This window comes from Schistocerca cancellata, chromosome 2 (assembly GCF_023864275.1).
Source record: "Schistocerca cancellata isolate TAMUIC-IGC-003103 chromosome 2, iqSchCanc2.1, whole genome shotgun sequence".
NCBI classification, from domain to species: Eukaryota; Metazoa; Arthropoda; class Insecta; order Orthoptera; family Acrididae; genus Schistocerca; species Schistocerca cancellata.
In genome coordinates, this window is record NC_064627.1 from 514,465,221 (window position 1) to 514,484,803 (window position 19,583).

General features: G+C 38.0%; 2 protein-coding genes across 5 annotated transcripts in view; one reads left to right on the forward strand and one right to left on the reverse strand.

Moving 5' to 3' along the window:
* The window catches only part of LOC126162059 (clavesin-2-like), a 247,354-nt gene that overhangs the window by 204,292 nt on the left and 23,479 nt on the right, over positions 1-19,583 (forward strand). For 3 of the 4 annotated variants that reach the window (XM_049918313.1, XM_049918311.1, XM_049918312.1), the window contains exons 4-8: positions 8,537-8,687; positions 12,294-12,487; positions 12,594-12,704; positions 12,834-12,978; positions 15,346-15,402. In XM_049918313.1, the coding sequence (XP_049774270.1) occupies positions 8,537-8,687; positions 12,294-12,487; positions 12,594-12,704; positions 12,834-12,978; positions 15,346-15,398 (654 nt within the window). In that variant the 3' untranslated portion in view covers positions 15,399-15,402. Of the gene's footprint in view, positions 1-8,536; positions 8,688-12,293; positions 12,488-12,593; positions 12,705-12,833; positions 12,979-15,345; positions 15,403-16,127; positions 16,264-19,583 lie in introns of those variants that run through there. The other variant, XM_049918314.1, reaches the window with a different exon arrangement.
* LOC126162061 (retinaldehyde-binding protein 1-like) overlaps positions 16,126-19,583 on the reverse strand; it is a 174,595-nt gene continuing 171,137 nt past the window's right edge. The window contains exon 10 of the mRNA XM_049918315.1: positions 16,126-16,264. The gene's annotated coding sequence lies outside the window, so the exon portion shown is untranslated. The remainder of the gene's footprint in view (positions 16,265-19,583) is intronic.

Genomic DNA, 19,583 nt, shown 5'->3' on the forward strand with positions numbered 1-19,583 from the left:
CTTTTGGTCAGGTGAATACAAGGTTATAAATACAAAATCAAATACGGGTAATGCAGGAGTAGGTATAACAACGAATAAAAAATAGGAGTATGGGTAAGCTACTACAAACAGCACAGTGAACACATTATTGTGGCCAAGATAGACACGAAGACCACGCCTACTACAGTAGTACAAGTTTATATGCCAACTAGCTCTGCAGATGACGAAGAAATTGATGAAATGTATGATGAGATAAAAGAAATTGTTCAGATAGTGAAGGGAGACAAAAATTTAATAGTCATGGGTGACTGGAATTCGAGAGTAGGAAAAGGGTGAGAAGGAAACATAGTAGGTGAATATGGATTGGGGCTAAGAAATGAATGAGGAAGCTGCCTGGTAGAATTCTGCGCAGAGCATAACTCAATCATAGCTAACACTTGGTTCAAGAATCATGAAAGAAAGTTGTATACATGGAAGAACCCAGAAACTTAAGGAGATGGGACCTGGATAAACTGAAAGAACCACAGGTTGTACAGAGTTTCAGGGAGAGCATAAGGGAACAATTGACAGGAATGGGTGAAAGAAATACAGTAGAAGAAGAATGGGTAGCTTTGAGGGATGAAATTGTGAAGGCAGTAGAGGATCAAGTAGGTAAAAATATGAGGGCTAGTAGAAATCCTTGGGTAACAGAAGAGATACTGAATTTAATTGATGAAAGGAGAAAATACAAAAATGCAGAAAATGAAGCGGGCAAAAAGGAATACAAACGTCTGAAAAATGATATCGACAGGAAGTGCAAAATGGCTAAGCCGGCATGGCTAGAGGACAAATGTAAGGATGTAGAGGCTTATCTCATGAGGGGTAAGATAGATACTGCCTACAGGAAAATTAAAGAGACCTTTGGAGAAAAGAGAACCACTTACATGAATATCAAGAGCTTTGATGGAAACCCAGTTCTAAGCAAAGAAGGGAAAGCAGAAAGGTGGAAGGAGTATATAGAGGGTCTATACAAGGGCGATGTACTTGAGGACAATATTATGGAAATGGAAGAGGATGTAGATGAAGATGAAATGGGAGATATGATACTACATGAAGAGTTTGACAGAGCACTGAAAGATCTGAAATGAAACAACGCCCCCAGAGTAGACAACATTCCATTAGAACTACTGACAGCCTTGAGAGAGCCAGTCCTGACAAAACTCTACCATCTGGTGAGCAAGTTGTATTAGACAGGCGAAATACTCTCAGACTTCAAGAAGAATATAATAATTCCAATCGCAAAGAAATCAGGTGTTGACAGATGTGAAAATTACTGAACTATCAGTTTAATAAGTCACAGCTGCAAAATACTAACGTGACTTCTTTACAGACGAATGGAAAAACTGTTATTAGAAGCCGACCTCGGGGAAGATCAGTTTGGATTCCGTAGAAATGTTGGAACACGAGAGGCGATACTGACCCTAGGACTTATCTTAGAAGAAAAATTAAGGGAAGGCAAACCTACATTTCTAGCATTTGTAGACTTAGAGAAAACTTTTGACAACGTTGATTGGAATAATCTCTTTCAAATTCTGAAGGTGGCAGGGGTAAAATACAGGGAGCGAAAGGCTATTAACGATTTTCTACAGAAAGCAGATGTCAGTCATACGAGTCGAGGGGTATGAAAGGGAAGCAGTGGTTGGGAAGGGAGTGAGACAGGGTTGTAGCCTATCCTCGATGTTATTCAATCTGTATATTGAGCAAGCAATAAAGGAAACAAAAGAAAACTTTGGTGTAGGTATTAAAATCCAGGGAGAAGAAATAAAAACTTTGAGGTTTGCCGATGACATTGTAATTCTGTCAGAGACAGCAAAGGACTTGGAAGAGCAGTTGAACAGATTGGACGGTGTCTTGAAAGGAGGGTATAAGATGAACATCAACAAAAGCAAAAGGAGGATAATGGAATGTAGTCGAATTAATTCGGGTGATGCTGAGGGAATTAGATTAGGAAATGAGACGCTTAAAGTAGTAAAGGAGTTTTGCTATCTGGGGAGCAAAATAACTGAAGATGGTCGAAGTAGAGAGGATATAAAATGTAGACTGGCAATGGCAAGGAAAGCATTTCTGAAGAAGAAAAATTTGTCGACATCGAGTATAGATTTAAATGTCAGGAAGTCATTTATGAAAGTATTTGTATGGAGTGTAGCCATGTATGGAAGTGAAACATGGACGATAAATAGTTTAGACAAGAAGAGAGTAGAAGCTTTTGAAATATGGGGCTACAGAAGAATGCTGAAGATTAGATGGGTAGATCACATAACTAATGAGGAGGTATTGAATAGAATTGGGGGGAAGAGGAGCTTGTGGCACAACTTGACTAGAAGAAGGGATTGGTTGGTAAGACATGTTCTGAGGCATCGAGGGACCACCAATTTAGTATTGGAGGGCAGCGTGGAGGGTAAAAATCGTAGAGGGAGACCAAGAGATGAATACACTAAGCAGATTCAGAAGGATGTAGGCTGCAGTAGGTACTGGGAGATGAAGAAGCTTGCACAGGATAGAGTAGCATGGAGAGCTGCATCAAACCAGTCTCAGGACTGAAGACCACAACAACAACAACAATGACATCATTGTGTAAAATCTCACTTCTGTACATTTCCAGTAATGTCTTCAATGTAAATAAGTGTTGTAAACTGATTTTTCTCTTTGATGATGAGTAGGTACTAAAGTAGTCTAAAGTTTTGTCGTTTGCACCTCAGTACAGTGTACATTTATATGTACTGTGACAAACTTGTTATTACCTTTCAAATGAAAATATGTTTAAGATTTTTTTTATTTTTTCTACATGCATGAGGACCATTTCACTTGAAATGTGTGGAAGATACATTTGCGTATCTTTTTTTTTCTTTCTAAGTATGTATTGTGTGTCCATCTTTTCTAACCTGTTCTACATCCTTGAGGGTTCTTCACTATGCATCTATGGGGCAAAAAGTACATCAAAATCTAAAATTCCTCAATTCTCTTCATTTACAGTCTTTGTATTTTACCATTTAATGATGACATCATGCACCCCGACATTAACCATTAGCAACTGAACATCAAATTCTGAAAAATCGGTAATGACAAAATGTGCAATGTGATTTTGCATTCTCAATGTCTTGAGAGAGATGACAGGAGAAAAGGGCATTGAGGTTGGCAGGGTGGTTGGAGGATCAGATGACGAGAAATGTCAAGGGAATCTCAGAAAACTCTAGAATAGATATACTCTGGAAAACTTCTATTTAAATCACCATTTATAATTAACTCAATCTGTTTAGAAATTTAAAAGTTTAAGAACACATCAGATTGTTTCATGGATAAATAAAAGATATGTAGTAAAACTGTATACCCTGCAACTCTATATTAAGTATTTAAGGACTTTTACTTCTTAACACAGGTTTCAAAAAGCTGGTCATTGTAAAATGTAAGAATGTAAATATTTTACATTTGTATCCTTTGTTAATGCACATGGCATCGCCCCCCCCCCCCCCCCCCCTCACCCTTTTCTTCACAGTTCAACTGCTTTCACTGGAAACAAAACTGTGTCCATTCATATTCAGAATTCCTAATCAAGTGGTAAAATGATATTATGAAAGATATTTTTTATCAGCATTGTTTGCAGAGTGCAATTCATCTAAATAAATGAGAAGTTTGTTCAATATATTTAATTAGTCCACTTTGAGATATATTAACTTCTTTTAACATCATTACCCTGAACTCTGTGCTGACACAACTTGGGAGGATATGAATGAATATGATAAGGAAAGTTATAGCAGAATGTAAATCATTGAAGGCTAAAGGATACAACTCACCAAATAGTGGAGGCACTGAGTCGTCAACAGGCATATGAAAAAAGGCTGAAAATTTGCTAGATTTTGGGGAATCCTCAAATGAGCTAGAGTACTCATAAATATTTAAACACACTCATTCACTCACACACACACACACACACACACACACACACACACACACACACTCACAACACGCATGCTTGTGCCACTACATTGTACTGGCAGAACACACAGTGAAAGCAGTTCAACAGCTAGGCTGGGGTAAGGGGTTTTGTCAGGCAGAATGGGTAGCGGATGGCTCAGAGGGATGTAGTGGATGTGTGAGGTAGGAGTGTGGAAGGTAGTGCCAGCAGGTGCACAGGAAATAAATGTGACACACAGGCTATGGAGCTGATGAGTTTGTACAAGGCACGATTACGATGACTTGGATGAGTTGACTGTGAGGGGTGCAGGACAGAGGAAGGGGAGACTGTTGGGTTAGTGTCTGGGTGTGGTGGGTTAGTGGGGACTGAGGCCAGGACGGTTATTTGACGGAGGCCTTTCATTCTGGCTGACAACTGGTTGGTGGTTATGCTCACACAAAATGTGCAGAAATTGCTACAGAATGAGTATATGACATGGCTGCTTTCACAGGTGGCCCTCCCTCTGATGTGATAGGATAATCCTGTAACAGGACTAGAGTAGGATGTGTGGGCAGGTGAATTGAACATATCTTACACATGGATCTTCCACAAGGTATGACCTCTTTGACGAGAGACTGGATGCAGGGGAGGCATATGGATAGACCAGGAGGTTGTGTAGTTTGGGTATGTGGTGGAATACAACTTCGCAAGAGGTAGGAAGGGTTATGAGTATGATCTCTACTTTTTCCATGCATGATGATAGGTAGCCAAGTCCCTGGCAGGGATCATGATTCAGTTGCTTCTGTCCGTGATGATAACAAGTGATAAGTAGTGTATCTATGTGTATGTGTATGTGTGTGTGGGACGGGGGGGGAGGGGGGGAAGAGGGTCGAGGGAGGGATACTCCTTTTCAACTGCTTCTTGGGGGTGATGAGAGGATTAGTGGTGTGTGAGGATATGGCATATGGCATAGGAAATCTGTTTGCGGATAATGTTTGGGGTATAATGCCTGTCTGGGCAAGCCTTTGTGAGGCCTTTAGCACATTGCACAAGTCAGTGCTCATCACTACAGATATGCCGTCCTTGGGTAGCTAGGCTATTTGAGAGAGACTTTTTGGTGTGGAACAGGTGACAGCTGCCAAAATACAGGTACTGGTGATGTTTAGTGTGCTTGAAATGGGTCCAGATCATGGAAGTATCATCAGCTGGAGAGAAGACGTTGAAGATATAAAAGTATGATGAGAGGGTGTCTTGGTCTTCATTAAACTTGGGCCAGAAGAAGGGTGTGGCATTTTGGGAGGCTAGGAGTGTTTCTTCCATGTGGCCTATATACTGATTGGCAAGGGGAAGGTGCCATGCAGGTGCCCATGGCTGTAACACAGATTTGTTTATATACTTCCCTCAAAGCAGAGGTAATCATGTGTGAGGATGTAATTGGTTACATGTATAAGGATTTGTAATACCACAACCCCTTCTGGGATCCTGTATTCTTTTCCAGTCTCATTCCCACTCTCCTCAAGAGCGCATATATGTAATATCAGTAATTTACACCAATTTGAAGTGTTGCTTTGACTTTGCCTTTTCTGGTTATCTGGATATGAATACAATGAAGATATTCTTTTTTTTTTTTTTTTTTTTTTTTTTCAGCAAATTAGTAATTTGCACTAATATTAGTATTGTTTTGATATTTTTTCCTGGGCATCACCAGTGTGTAGAATGAAGGAAACATGTTGGGTTAAAAGATAATATATCATCACAATTTGCACATAATACAAGCTACAGGCACATGGTAGGAATAAAATTGCTGTTGTAATTATGGAGTAATTAATGATTAAAGTTCCGTTATTTCTAGTCATCAAGAGACAACTATATTTATGCTTTGTTAAATCAAAAAACTATTTGTATCCCTAATAGAAATATGACATGATGATTTTTCGATCAGAATTAAACATACTCATGTTTTAATTAGTGTTAGTTAACAGAACTGTAATTATGTCCATATAGAAATGTAAAATTTTAGTCATACAAAATTTAATTAATTGAACCTAGGCCTTTCATTCAATAAAACTAATTGCTCTGTTCACCTGAAAATGATAGGATGATATTCCTTTAAGTCAGTAAAATAATGTATGCAAATTAACAAAATACATTGTTGTAATGATAAAAGACCGGCCGGAGTGGCCGTGCGGTTCTGGATGCTACAGTCTGGAACAGAGTGACCGCTCCGGTTCGAATCATGCTTCGGGCATGGCTGTGTGTGATGTCCTTAGGTTAGTTAGGTTTAATTAGTTCTAAGTTATAGGTGACAGATGACCTCAGAAGTTAAGTCGCATAGTGCTCTGAGCCATTTTTTTGTAATGATAAAACATGTAATTTATAGTCTTAATAGAAACAGATTCTTTCCTGTCTTTGTGTGAAATTATTCACTTTTATTTCACATAGATTTCTATGTAGTTTGGGAAGGCAAGTGTAAAAACTTAAATTGTATTAATCCAAAATTAAATATGTAACAATGACAGTAATTGTTTAAAACCATATAAATAGGAGAGGTGATTTGCATGCTGCCATAAGTCAGTCTTAAGAGTCTTGGACTGAATTTTGTTTCAAAGCATGTAGTCGGACTTTGTACATTCGCTGCCAAACATCTAGAGTGCGAAATAAAGTTCTCTGTGATCAAGAAGAAACTTATTTCTACCATTGTATGATTACCATGTGGCAGTGCAGTAACATCAAGATCTACCTATGGCAGCATTAGGAAGCACCACCCCAGGTTACACAAGATAGGTATTAATCCGTAGTAAGACCTGGTATATTAATCATTATTTTTCTTGTATTAAGCAATGATACACATCCAAAACTTCACACACACAAACATTTTTGCCATGTTATATTACAGATTGAAGTACTGGGTTAGGAGTCAGAGGAATGTTGGGAGAGGTATGCTTTGAGCTAGTGTATAGGAAAGTGGCATCAACAGTGATGAGGCGATATGGGTCACAGTGGAGTGGCATTTGTCAAGAGTCGGTGAAGCAAGTGGTTTGTATCTTTAATATGAGAGATTAGGCTATGAGCAATCAGTTGGAGATGTTGGTTGACAAGAGTGGAGATTCTTTCAGTGTGAGCACAGCAACCAGCAACAATGGGGTGTCCAGGATTGTTGGATTTATGGTTATGGTAAAAATCAGTGTGAAAAGATCATTGAGATGAAGAGGAAGATGGATCCAGGGGAAAGATACTGGAATGGGCCTATGGATTTGAGTAGGGATTAGAGGCTACTTTGGACTTACAAGGTGGGATCACTGTGGCAGCATTTGCAGGTGTAAGAGTCAGGCAGTGGCAGAAGCCTTCTGTCGGGTATGCTCACGATACATCACAACAGTAGTGGAGCCTTTGTCTACAGGGAGGGAAGGGAGGATGATTAAATTAGAGTCTGTCTTGAGGTTGCAGATGGCTGTATTTTTTTTCTGTTCAGAGATTTGTGTTCTCGGGAAGGAACCATGAGGAACAGTGGTGAATCAAGTTGGAGATAAGGAATACTTGGAGAAAAGATTTTACCCTTTTCTGTGTGCCTGTTAATGACAGTTTGGTGAGTTGCCTCCTTTACTGTTGAATTATTTATAAGAATATGAATGAGCTTTTAATAAGGCTCTGTGATTTTTGATGATGCATCCATGACAATCACCAGTTGTCTGAAATAGTAAAGCTCATCCCAGAAAAAGCCAAGATGTTAGATGAACAATAGTAGAACTGGTTCACTGTGAATTGTTAACCTTGCAAACTTCCATATATCACTCATATTTCCTAGATATAAATTATAATGGTTACCCAGAAAATGAGGAAGTTCTTGAATTTAAATACTGTAGGTGATAACAAACTTAGTTTGAGCTGTTTTTCAATTAGATGTATCTCACAGTGTGTCAACTTTCTCAGAAAAATGATTGTTTATTTTAATATTTCTCTTTCTGGACAGAAGGAGAACAATGTAGCAAAAATCAACATGTATTTATTCCACAGAAAGGAGCCATAAGATCATTATCTAAAGTTAGTAGCTGGATATCTTGTACATACCTCTTATGTTACTTTGAAACTATTACATTTAAATACAACTCCAGTTACTTGGAAATTATTTTCATTGTTTATCATAAAAGTTTTGAGGTAAATTACTGTATGCAAAATTCTATAACAAAAACTGACAGAAAAAAGGTAGGAAACTGAGAATCAATAGAAAAATTATGAAAATTGAATATGAGCAACTCCTCTGTAAAAAAACAATATATTGGTAGAAAGATGGCTACATAACAAGTGAAAATTATAAAACCTGTAATACCAAGGACAGTTATGTAACTAAATTAAACAATATCAATAAAATATCATAAGATATTCACATTTGAGTGGTGAAATCCTTTAATACTATAGTGAGTGTTTAATAATAATGACTTGAGTAAGATATACACTAGATTTGAGAGTAATATTCTGAAGCTGTTGGTTATTTTTTTATTAAAAAGTCAGCAACAGAACAAAACATTATTACAGTAATAACAACAAAATAGTACTACAAGACTTAAAAGTAATTATCACTAATACAAATGTTAATACTAGATTGAATCTATAAATATTCTTTTTCAGCTGAAGAGATTCTACGAAGTAAAGAAGAATTATCCAGTACACTTTGAAGATTGTCTCCCAACAGAGAAAGGGTATATTTATGATATAGAAGGACTGACTGTCCTAGATCAATGTGATAATGATGAACGAATTGTCATTGTGTTAAGGGTTGGTATGTTCACATATTTAAACCTATTTATAAGACACATGTATGTTGCATTTGTAATACTACTGAACCAGATCATTTATTACAAGCATGAGCTTTTTGCCATTAGTATAACTACAACTTTGTATTTAAAATAAGATAGTGTGACACCATACATACTGCATTGTTAAACAATGGAAGATCCATGATGAAATGTAATAATGTAATGAAAGGATAGTTGCTACTCACCATATAATGTCTAACGATTTGACAACTAAGAGTGTGTGAAGTGTATGTGCAAACTTCCCACTTCTCTTACACAAGTCGACTTACTTGGCATACACAGCAGATCTTTTCACTGGATAACCGACTTCTGGAATCTCTATAAACTTCTTCTCCAAAGAATGATGCTAGTTACAGGAACCTCAAAGACTCTCTCTCTACTTGCAAAATAATTAGGTACTCGAAGAATACTTTTCAACAACTATCAGTATATTTGAGCTTCATAAAGAACAAAATTCACACTTCACACATAAACATTAGACTTCTTGTAAGTCACTCATATTGTCTCACATTAGAAACAGATTTAAGTACATTTAGCAAAGAGTTGACTTAACAACCATAACTCCATTACAAACAAATCGTAAAATACGTCATGTCTCCAGCAACCCCAGTACTTGTCGGTGCCATTTGTCCGCTGCGTCTACGTTCTGCTTGCAACTGATTTCACATCTGCACACACAAACATGTGATGTGCAGTAGGTAGATTCTAGCATCCCACTCTCACACCTAAAATATCATGTGTTCGAGATGGTAGAAGGCTGAGTGGTTCTAGAATTAACGCAGAAATTCTCGAAACACTACAAACAGAGATGCTGAGTCACAGAAGGGAACAACAACATTATTCCCTAGATCCCTCAACATGCAAACTAAACTTATATCCACAGAAAGATCCACAATCCTCCACTTAAAAACTAGGCCCAACCTTACAATCCTACCTGCTGCCAAAGGCTCCACCATTGTTGTTTTGAACTGCAAGGGTTACCTGGCCATAGGACTCCACCAGTTGTCTGATTCATCCATCTACAAACCCAGGCACAGTGACATCTTTCCAGAAATCCGGCAGAAATCTCCAGTCTCTCCTCACATCCTTAATCCCATTCTGGAACCTCTCCCCAGATGCCACCTCTCTCCTGACCCATACAACTGCCCCCTCTCCTACCTACTATGTGCCTCCTCAAGTCTATCAACCCAACCACACAGGACACCCCATTGTGGCTGGTTACTGTGCCCCTACTGAGAGAATCTCTGTTCTCAGCGGCCAACACCTTCAGCCTATTACCCACAACATATCCTCCTACACAGAAGATACCAACCACTTCCTCCACCAACTCTCCACAGTTTCTGTTCCTTTATAACATGGTGCCCTGTTCACCGCTATTGATGCCACCTCCCTTTACACTAACATTCCTGATTCCCATGGTCTTACCACTATAGAACACTATTTTTTCCAATGTCTGATGATTCCAAACCAACCACCTTCTTCCTAGTCACCAGGATCAATTATATGCTTATTGACAACTACTTCTCCTTTGACGGCATACCTAAAAAAATTCTGGGATACGACTATGGGCACCCACTTGGCACCATGATATGCCAACATATTCATGGACCATCTACAGGAATCCTTTCCTAAACACCCAGAATCCCAAACCCCTCACCTGGTTCAGATTCATTGAGGACATCTTCATGATCTGCATTGAGGGTGAGGACACCCTATCGCCGGCTGGTGTGGCCGTGTGGTTCTAGTCACTTCAGTCTGGAACCGCACAACTGCTATGGTCACAGGTTCGAATCCTGCCTTGGGCATGGATGTGTGTGATGTCCTTAGGTTAGTTAGGTTTAAGTAGTTCTAAGTTCTAGGGGATTGATGACCATAGATGTTAAGTCCCATAGTGCTCAGTGCCATTTTGAACACCCTGTCCACATTCCTCCAGAGCCTCAACACCTTCTCCCCCATTAACTTCACCTGATCCTACTCAACGCATCAAGCCACCTTCCTTGATGTTGACCTCCAGCTCACATCAGTACCTCTGTCCATATCAAACCTACCAACCACCAGCAATACCTCCACTTCAACAGCTGCCAACCATCACATACCAAAAAGTCCCTTCCATACAGCCTAGCTACCTTGGCCGTTACATCTGTAGTGATGAGTCGACTCTCTTGAAATATACTGAGGATCTATTGAGGTCTTTACAGATCGTAATTACCCTCCCAACCTTGTACAAATCAGATCCCCCATACTTTATCTTTCAAGTCATCCAACACCTCCCAAAGTCTCACCATCTGGCCACAGAGGAGCATTCCACTTGTAACTCAGTACAATCCAGGACTGGAGAAACTGAATTACATTCTCCACCAGGGTTTTGACTAGCTCTCATCGTGCCTTGAAATGAGAAATGTTCTACACACTATCCTTCCCACCTGTACCACAGTAGTATTCTGTCACCCTCCGAATCAACACAATATCCTCGTCCATCCCTACACAACCCCTGCTCCCAAACACCTTACCTAATGGATCATATCCCTACAATAGACCTAGATGCAAAGCCTGTCCCATGCATCCTCCCACCACCAGCTGCTCCAGTCTGCTCACAAACATCACCTGTCCCATCAAAGGCAGGAGGGCTACAGGTGAAACCAATCATGTGATAGCACAGGGTAAGGTGCAACCACTATGCTGCATTATACATGGGAATGACAACCGACAAAGTTTTCTGTTCACATGAATGCCCACCAACAACCTGTGGCCAAGAAACAACAGGACCACCCAGTTGCAGAGCACACAACCTAACATGACATCCTTCATTTCAGTGACTACTTCAGAGCATGTGCCATCTGGATCCTTCCCACCAACATCAGCTTTTCTGAATTGTGCATGTGGAAACTCTCCCTGCAATATATCTTACGTTCCCATAACCCTTCATTAGTAATTATCCTTAACCATCTAGCCTCTTCCCTTCTTACTTCTCTCCTTTTCCGCTCCCCCCCCCCCCCCCCCCCCCCGCCCAACCCACACTTCTCTTCCCCACCCAGCAACTACCCTCCTGATTGTACCTAACTGCCCTACTCACCACCTCGGCCCTGCATGCTCCCAGCAGCACTTTAAAGTCCCCCACCCTCACATTGCTATTACTCCACCTCCCTGCCCCAGCATCCTCCTTGCCTACATCCAGTTGCATGTCCCGTAATGCACTACTGCTCACAGTATGGCTCTAGCTGCCAGTCATGGTCATGTGTGTTGTGTGTTGTGAGTTGTGTGTGTGTGTGCTGTCTATTTTTGACAAAGTCCTTGTTGGCTGAAAGCTAACTTTCCAACATACTTTTTGTTGTGCCTTTCTGCATGTCAGCATCTCTGTTATATGATGAGTAGTAGTGACTATTCTTTTCATTATATTGATACTGTGTTGTTACATTTTGATATGATGATGAAATAGTGTGTCATCCTAGTACCAGTACACTGTTGCTTTTTAAAGCATAGATATACAATATGCAAGGAATGTATGTCCCATCAGTTGTGTGTTAATAATCCAATGAGCTTCAGTGGTCCATCAATTGTCAATATTTCAGAGAAAGCTGATTTGAAGAAAGTGACAATAGAAAACTTATTTCAACAACTATCAACAACACTTTCCTTTTTTCTTGAGGACCAACGTGTGCAGATTTCTGGGATAAGTATTATCATGGATCTAAAAGGATTTGGATTTAAGCATCTGTTTGCTCTCACACCTTCATCTGCACTGTTGTTAACAAGATTATTTCAGGTAAAATTTTAATCTGAATGTACTTTTCATTGCATTACTTTTCATTAACAATGGTGAAAACTATTAATTGTATCATTACCTTCTGGTTATCGCTGTCGTGTTTCAGGATTGTTTTCCCATCAGGCTTAAAGCTATCCATGTGGTGAATGAGCCTATTTTTATTGGTTCGCTATTTTCTTTATTCAAACCATTCATAAAGGAAAAACTGAGGAAACGTGTAGGTAGAAATTCAAAAGATTTTTCAAATATCTCATATCATAAAAATCTCATATCTGAAAACACATTTTAATATCAAAATGTTAATTCTCATAATCATATATATTCAGAAACATTTTCCTTCTTTCAGATTCATTTTCATGGTACTAATTTGTCATCACTGCATGCTTATTTACCATATGAAATTTTACCACGCCAGTTGGGAGGAATGGTGCCTGACTTCAATTTCACTACATTCAGAAGGATTTTTGAAGAAAATGAAGATGTAATTAGAGGTAATAAATTGGGTTCTGATGCTCTAGGACATCCTAGCTTGACAAAAAGAGTCTAAAGAAAATAATGCTTCACCCAGTTTCTTCAAGCTTGATACAACAAGAATACTTAGGCTGTTTTTTGGTTCTGATTTAGTTTCAAGAAGCCTGTCCTATAAATTTTTTAAGCTGTGATTGTTAATACTGGCACAGAGTGTTCATTTTTTAAGTATCTCATATCAGATATTGGGTATGGACAAATCACACTATAGAGCACATACACTACTCCTCTCTTTTTTTTTTTTTTCAAAATAAGTTACATTTGACCTGTTCACATTTAACTATTATATTCTTTATTAGACAAAACTGAACTGCATACTAAATTTCCTTTCACAGTTAGTGGAAATTTTTAATCATAACAATGATAGAGAGCCTAAAAATATAATGCCTAAATGTTATTATATAGTGCCTGAGAATTTCGAACAGCTGTCTGATTCAGAATTACACGATTTAATATGAAAATGCTACACCATCAGCACACTTAGTTACATCCAAAAATATTAATCTTAATTTACTTATCACTTTATGTATATAATTCATATAATTTATCAATGTTATTCAGGCATGGAATATTGCAAACACTTTTCACTTGTTGTTATCGTGGTATAATGAAAAAGTTGCTCCCTACTTTTAATTCTACATGTAATGTAGTTTACATGCACTACTTTCCCCGACCCATTTGTTTTAATCCTTTCCTCTAACCGCACACCCATTTGCTCAGAAAAACACACATAGTCAGTATGGCTGGAGGTATACAGCTGTGGCAGTTTGCTGGCTAAAATGTTTGACTGTTTGATCAGTATAAGAATGCCCTACAGAAGGCAACAGATGTGTCTGAGTCTTGGTCCAGCACATGGATTTAATGTATCAGGAAGGTTCATAACATACACACTCCACTGCAGAGCGGATCACTAATTCCAAAAATTACTCCAAGTTTGAAACCACATGTTTATATTCATCCACATTAATCATATTGTCTCCTAAGGAAATTACCAACCTGTCTCCAGTTTCACATCACAGTCTCATTTTTCTCTTATAATATTAATGTGAAATGTTGCTTCATGACATAACATCATAATATTATTGATATCACAAATAATATTGATAAAGTTGATAAGTTTTCAGTGCTAAGAGCAAAAGATGAGGCAATTCTTCCTTAAAAACCCTTTAAAATACTAATTCATTTTTTTTAAAAAAACTAAATTTCTTAGACCTCCTGAATCCAGCAACATTTACAACTAATCATCTTCATGTCATGGGGTACCAACCCACATTTATCACCCAGTGCACCGTCAAAAATACAATTTACATTGTTTTTGTGTAAAATACATCCTCTTAGGAGGGACTTAAATTTTAGGAAGAGGATCTTTTTCAAATAAGAATGATTTACTGCATAAAGTACCTCCCAAGAATCTTTAGAGCTCAGAGTAACTTTGCTCAGTTCTGTCTGTGTTACTTTTCTGTCTTACTGGCAACAAGAAGGAAAGGCACTTTTTTCTCACAGTGAAGACTTATAAATATTTGACCTTAATTAATCAATTTCATTTTAAATATGACTCTTTGAAAACAACATGTACCCATGATTGTTTAAGTCACATCATCTACACAAAAGAACATATAAAACAGTACCAGAGGATAATGTTGGTAATGTGTAAAAACTAAGATTTTGGCTCTGGAAACTTCAAGATGAATACATTTTTCCAATCATATTTCCAAGGAATAGGGTGTTTTTTATCTATTTGTTTTGCAAGCAAGGATGCCCAATTTCTTTTAAGGAAAAGAATGCACCAACAGAGAAACTTTGAGAAAAGTTTGGAAATTTTTATGTGAAGCTAGTTGACTTTCTTCCATCAATATCTTATAATGAATGATTTGATCTCATGTCATATCTCATAAAATGCTACTTAGAATATTATTGATGAATGTATTATTTTTATTTTGCATTAATATCTTAATCAACAAATACCATGTCAATGTTTATATAGCACCTGAATATCTTGCCAAATCTCACATGAAAGGTAAGAAGTTTTGTAATGATGACCACCTGTTAATGTGAATAAACTGTATGATATATATCAGTGCTCATTGACACTCTGTTTTGTTATAGATGGTAAAGTGAGCTTAATAGTGTCACAGAATGTTTTTGACATGGTATTAGAAGAAATTCAATACCTGAAAAGCTGTGGGTGTTTATCAGTCAATTTCCTGTTGAGATGAATGTAAAATTTATCCTCAGTTTTGCTTTCTGATAACATTAAAATCTAAGGGTCTACAGAAATGATTTAATACACAATACCAGTTTTAATTGATCTATAATCTCTAATGTTCCAGGATGGAGGAAGTTTGGTTACAACAAAACACTACAAAATTATATCGTGAAGTAGTAAGGTAAATTTTCAAAATGAATTTCTTTGAATATATCTTTATGCTAATTTTAAGTTCAAAATTTTTTTGCACATTGAATACTGAAATAAACTGAATTAAACATGTAAATTATATTCAGAACTATTAATGAAAGGAATAATTTTTTGCCATTTAATTGTGATACATTTGAATATTGTATTTGATTTATTTTAAATTTCTTACATAGTAAGCTTATTTATGCTAGAATTAAACGAAGGAAACAGTCAAGCCTGTTAAAGAACTGATCACAAATGCAGCAGGAATTGATGGCATTCCCTGTAGGATCTTACAACTCTCCCTCCAAGTATAATTGACCCCTTCACTCACATATTTAATTTCTCATTAGGATCACACATCTTTCCTGAACTGTTAAAAAAAATCCAAAGTGATTTCTATTTTCAAAGCCTGTGACAAAAGATAAAGTGATGAACCATTGCCACATTAAATTAACCAGTATTTTTATAAGTGCTGGACAAAACATTGTAAAATAAGTTAATAAAGTGCTTAATACTAAAATTGAATATTAACTACCTTATATACTCGAATAATCCACGCCCTCGAATAATCCACGCACCACAATTTTGAGAAAGAGGAAACAAAATTTATTTTTGCTTTAATTTGTTGTATTTACAAAAAAAATTGTTCCAACATTATGATGTGTTCAAAAGTATGTATAATAACTACTGGTTTGAAGCAACGCTGCTGTACAGGTTGATACATCGTTAAAATGCAACTGATTCAGCGGCGTGCAGCTGGCCAGCCAGTGGCGTGCAGCTGGCCGGCTGGCCCATTAGACGGGCGGGCAGCCGGGGAACATTATCACCACCAGCCGGGACTCTACGCGTACCTACAATATAAAAAAAAAGAAATGTGAATTATCTTGTTTAAAAATTTGTTAATACGGTATGTGCAATAAAATATTTTAGTCAATACTGGTACATTTCCTCTCTTACCACTCTATTCAAATTGTTCAAATGGCTCTGAGCACTATGGGACTTAACATCTGAGGTCATCAGTCCCCTAGAACTTAGAACTAATTAAACCTAACTAACCTAAGGACATCACACACATCCATGCCCAAGGCAGGATTCGAACCTGTGACCATAGCAGTCACGTGGTTCCAGACTGAAGCACCTAGAACCGCATGGCCACTGCGGCCGGCCCACTCTATTCAGCGGGAGAATCTTTGTCGTCTTCACCATCTTCCCATAGAGCGTCGTCCTCTGTTCCATTCAGTAAATTTGTGATTCCACATTTTTTGAAGGATTTTTCCACCAGTGGTTGCGGAATGGAGTACCATGCACTTTTCACCCATTCACAAATCTGGGACAAATACGGCCATTTGATTTTTCCACTAGATGTGAACTTATGGTTTTCATCAGCCATACATTGTGTATATCGCTGTTTAAGTGCAGCTTTGAATGGCCAATTTATACACAAATCTAGTGGTTGTAGGATGGATGTTAGGCCTCCAGGGATAATGACCAAGTCAGTTTTCCCTTTTTGTAATTTGTCTCGCACTTCCTTAGTTGTATGTCCGCGGAAGCTGTCCAGGACCAACATGTTGCGTAAATTCAGTAACGCACCAGGACGTCGTTGCCAAACATGTATCACTCAGTCAATTATAAGTTAATTGTCCATCCACCCTTTCTGATTCGGTCTCACTAATACCGGTATGCCTTTTACTGATATTTTCAGAATAGTTTTCCTTTTAAATATCACGTAAAGTGGTAGCTTTCGTCCATCACCAGTTAGTTTTTTGAAGCTGCATTTTATTTTTTCGCCAGTTGTGAATACAACTCTCACTCACGTCATACTTTCTTCCTGCTGCACAGTTTCCAATATTCTTGGCTTCTTCAATAATTTTCACTTTTTCTTTAGCAGTGTACAAGTGATAATGAGAACTTGTAGCCATAATTAACAAGTTTGAAGATGTTAATACTTTGCTCCTAATGTGCTACTGATGTGTCACAACCTGAGGCTGCAAACAATGCAATAGTATAATGGGATGTATTGTTGGAGGTGGAGCAGTACCAACAATGTTTCGAATAATCCACTCACCCGTTTTTCGCCCTAAAATTTGGGAAAAAACATGTGCGGATTATTTGAGTATGTACAGTAATTCCCAGCACAGCCTCCTCTGCAGCTGTTTCTAAGGTATTTGCATTTCAGTGTTACTGTTATAATTGGACGAATAATTAAAGCATATAGGAAAACATGACTATTTATGGGACAATGTTACTTGTGGTGAAAGACACTTTTGTGGCCATAAGGGAATCACTTATTGCACTTTATTTCCCAATGCCACCTGATTGCTGAGCTAAAATAAACTGCGAGTAAAATGGATGTGGAATTGGGCTTCAAAAACTGCCTACGGCCTATATACATAAATGCAAACTTACCTAAGTTTTTAAAAATTCTGCCAGTTGATACCAATTAAAATTTTGAATCATGGTTGTTGGGTGCTATGGCAAACTATCTGATGGAGGTATGTTCAGAGAATGAATGTTGTAAAGAAAACTTGTGAATATAGAATGTTCATTATTGTCAGGAAATGTATGGTGAGCTACTGTTTGTCATTTCTTAGAGAACTTTAGCAGACCTTTTTCTTACAGATGCTTTGACAGCGGCTAAAGTTATAAAATTATATGCACTCAGTAGCAAGAATCAACTGTGTGTTTAGGATAATGATGAATTACTAAGGAAGAAAACAGATACATATGTCCATGTTGTTGATCATATATTTATGTGCATTTGTCTACTGCATAATCACCATCAACAGGGAAAGACACAGTGTTGAAGCTGACAGTTTTCTAATACCACTGACATCTGAACATAGGTGCCACATTTACAGGAATTTCGTATCATGTTCAGAGAAGTTTAAATTTCTTTTGTAAAATGTGTGACCAGAAAGAGTGTTATTGACTAATCTTTCAAGAGTAATTTATTTGAAGTTCAAAATTTTGGGCCATTTACTTTTATGTTCATATCAGCTCATTGTAAACAAGATGAGTTATAATGCAATACAGTTACACTTACTTCTTGAACCATATCTCTTTGCCTTTTCGTTTCATAACCTTGAAACTGCACTACAGATGTGATATTCAACTAATCTCTGAATAGTTTAATTTTGTTTTTCAATTGTGCCATTTCCATGAAGGCAAAAGCAATACGAAGAAGTTATCAACAATATCTCACAATCAATAGCTGCCAATGAAACCCCGTTGCTTGGATTTTCACTGGATTTCCATCTGCTGAGAATGCTTACTGCAAACACACACACACACACACACACACACACACACACACACACATTGATGAGCCAAGTCATTATGATCACTGCCCGTGATGATAAGGAAAGCACATAAGGGGAGAAAAAATGAATGGTGTGCCATTCTCATGATGATATGAGGCAAAAACTGGGAAATCCATAAGTGACTTTGATGAAGGACAGATTGCTGTGGCACAGAGCCTGGGAATGAGCATCTTTTAAATGAGAAATATGGTTTGCTGCTCACATGCTACTCTCATGAGAACTTATGGAAAGTCGTTGAAGTATGGTGAAACTATGAGCACACAAGGTGTTGACCAGCTGCACCTCAGTGCAGAATTTGTAAATCTAGGTTTGTCCACTCAGTAAAGCAGGACAGCAGCAATCTGTGGCAGATTTGGCAACAGACAGTGCTGGTACAGGCACAAAAGTTTTGGAGCACACTGTTCAGCACACATTGTAGTACATGGGTCTCCCCAGCAGACCATCCCAATGATTTCCTTTATTGTCCCAACAACACTGTCGATAATAATTGCATTGTGCATGGAATCATCAAGATTGTACTGTGGACCTACAGAAATTTGTTGCTTAGCCAGATGAATCATATTTCTTGTTACATTATGCTGATTTTTGTATCTACCATCAACCATGTGAACGGCTGCTGGAAACATGTATTTTGCCATGGACACAGGCTGGGGGAGGGGGTGTGGGCGACAAGTTATCTTATGAGGAACATTCACCTGGGACTCTGCTAGACCCGCAGTAGTAATTGCAGACATCATGGCAGCTATGGACTAACACAGGTATGGTCCAATAAGACACGTCAAAACATATCCTGAAAATTTTTACACAGGAAGAAGATAACAAAAGAAATGGACTGTCAAAATTTTAGCTG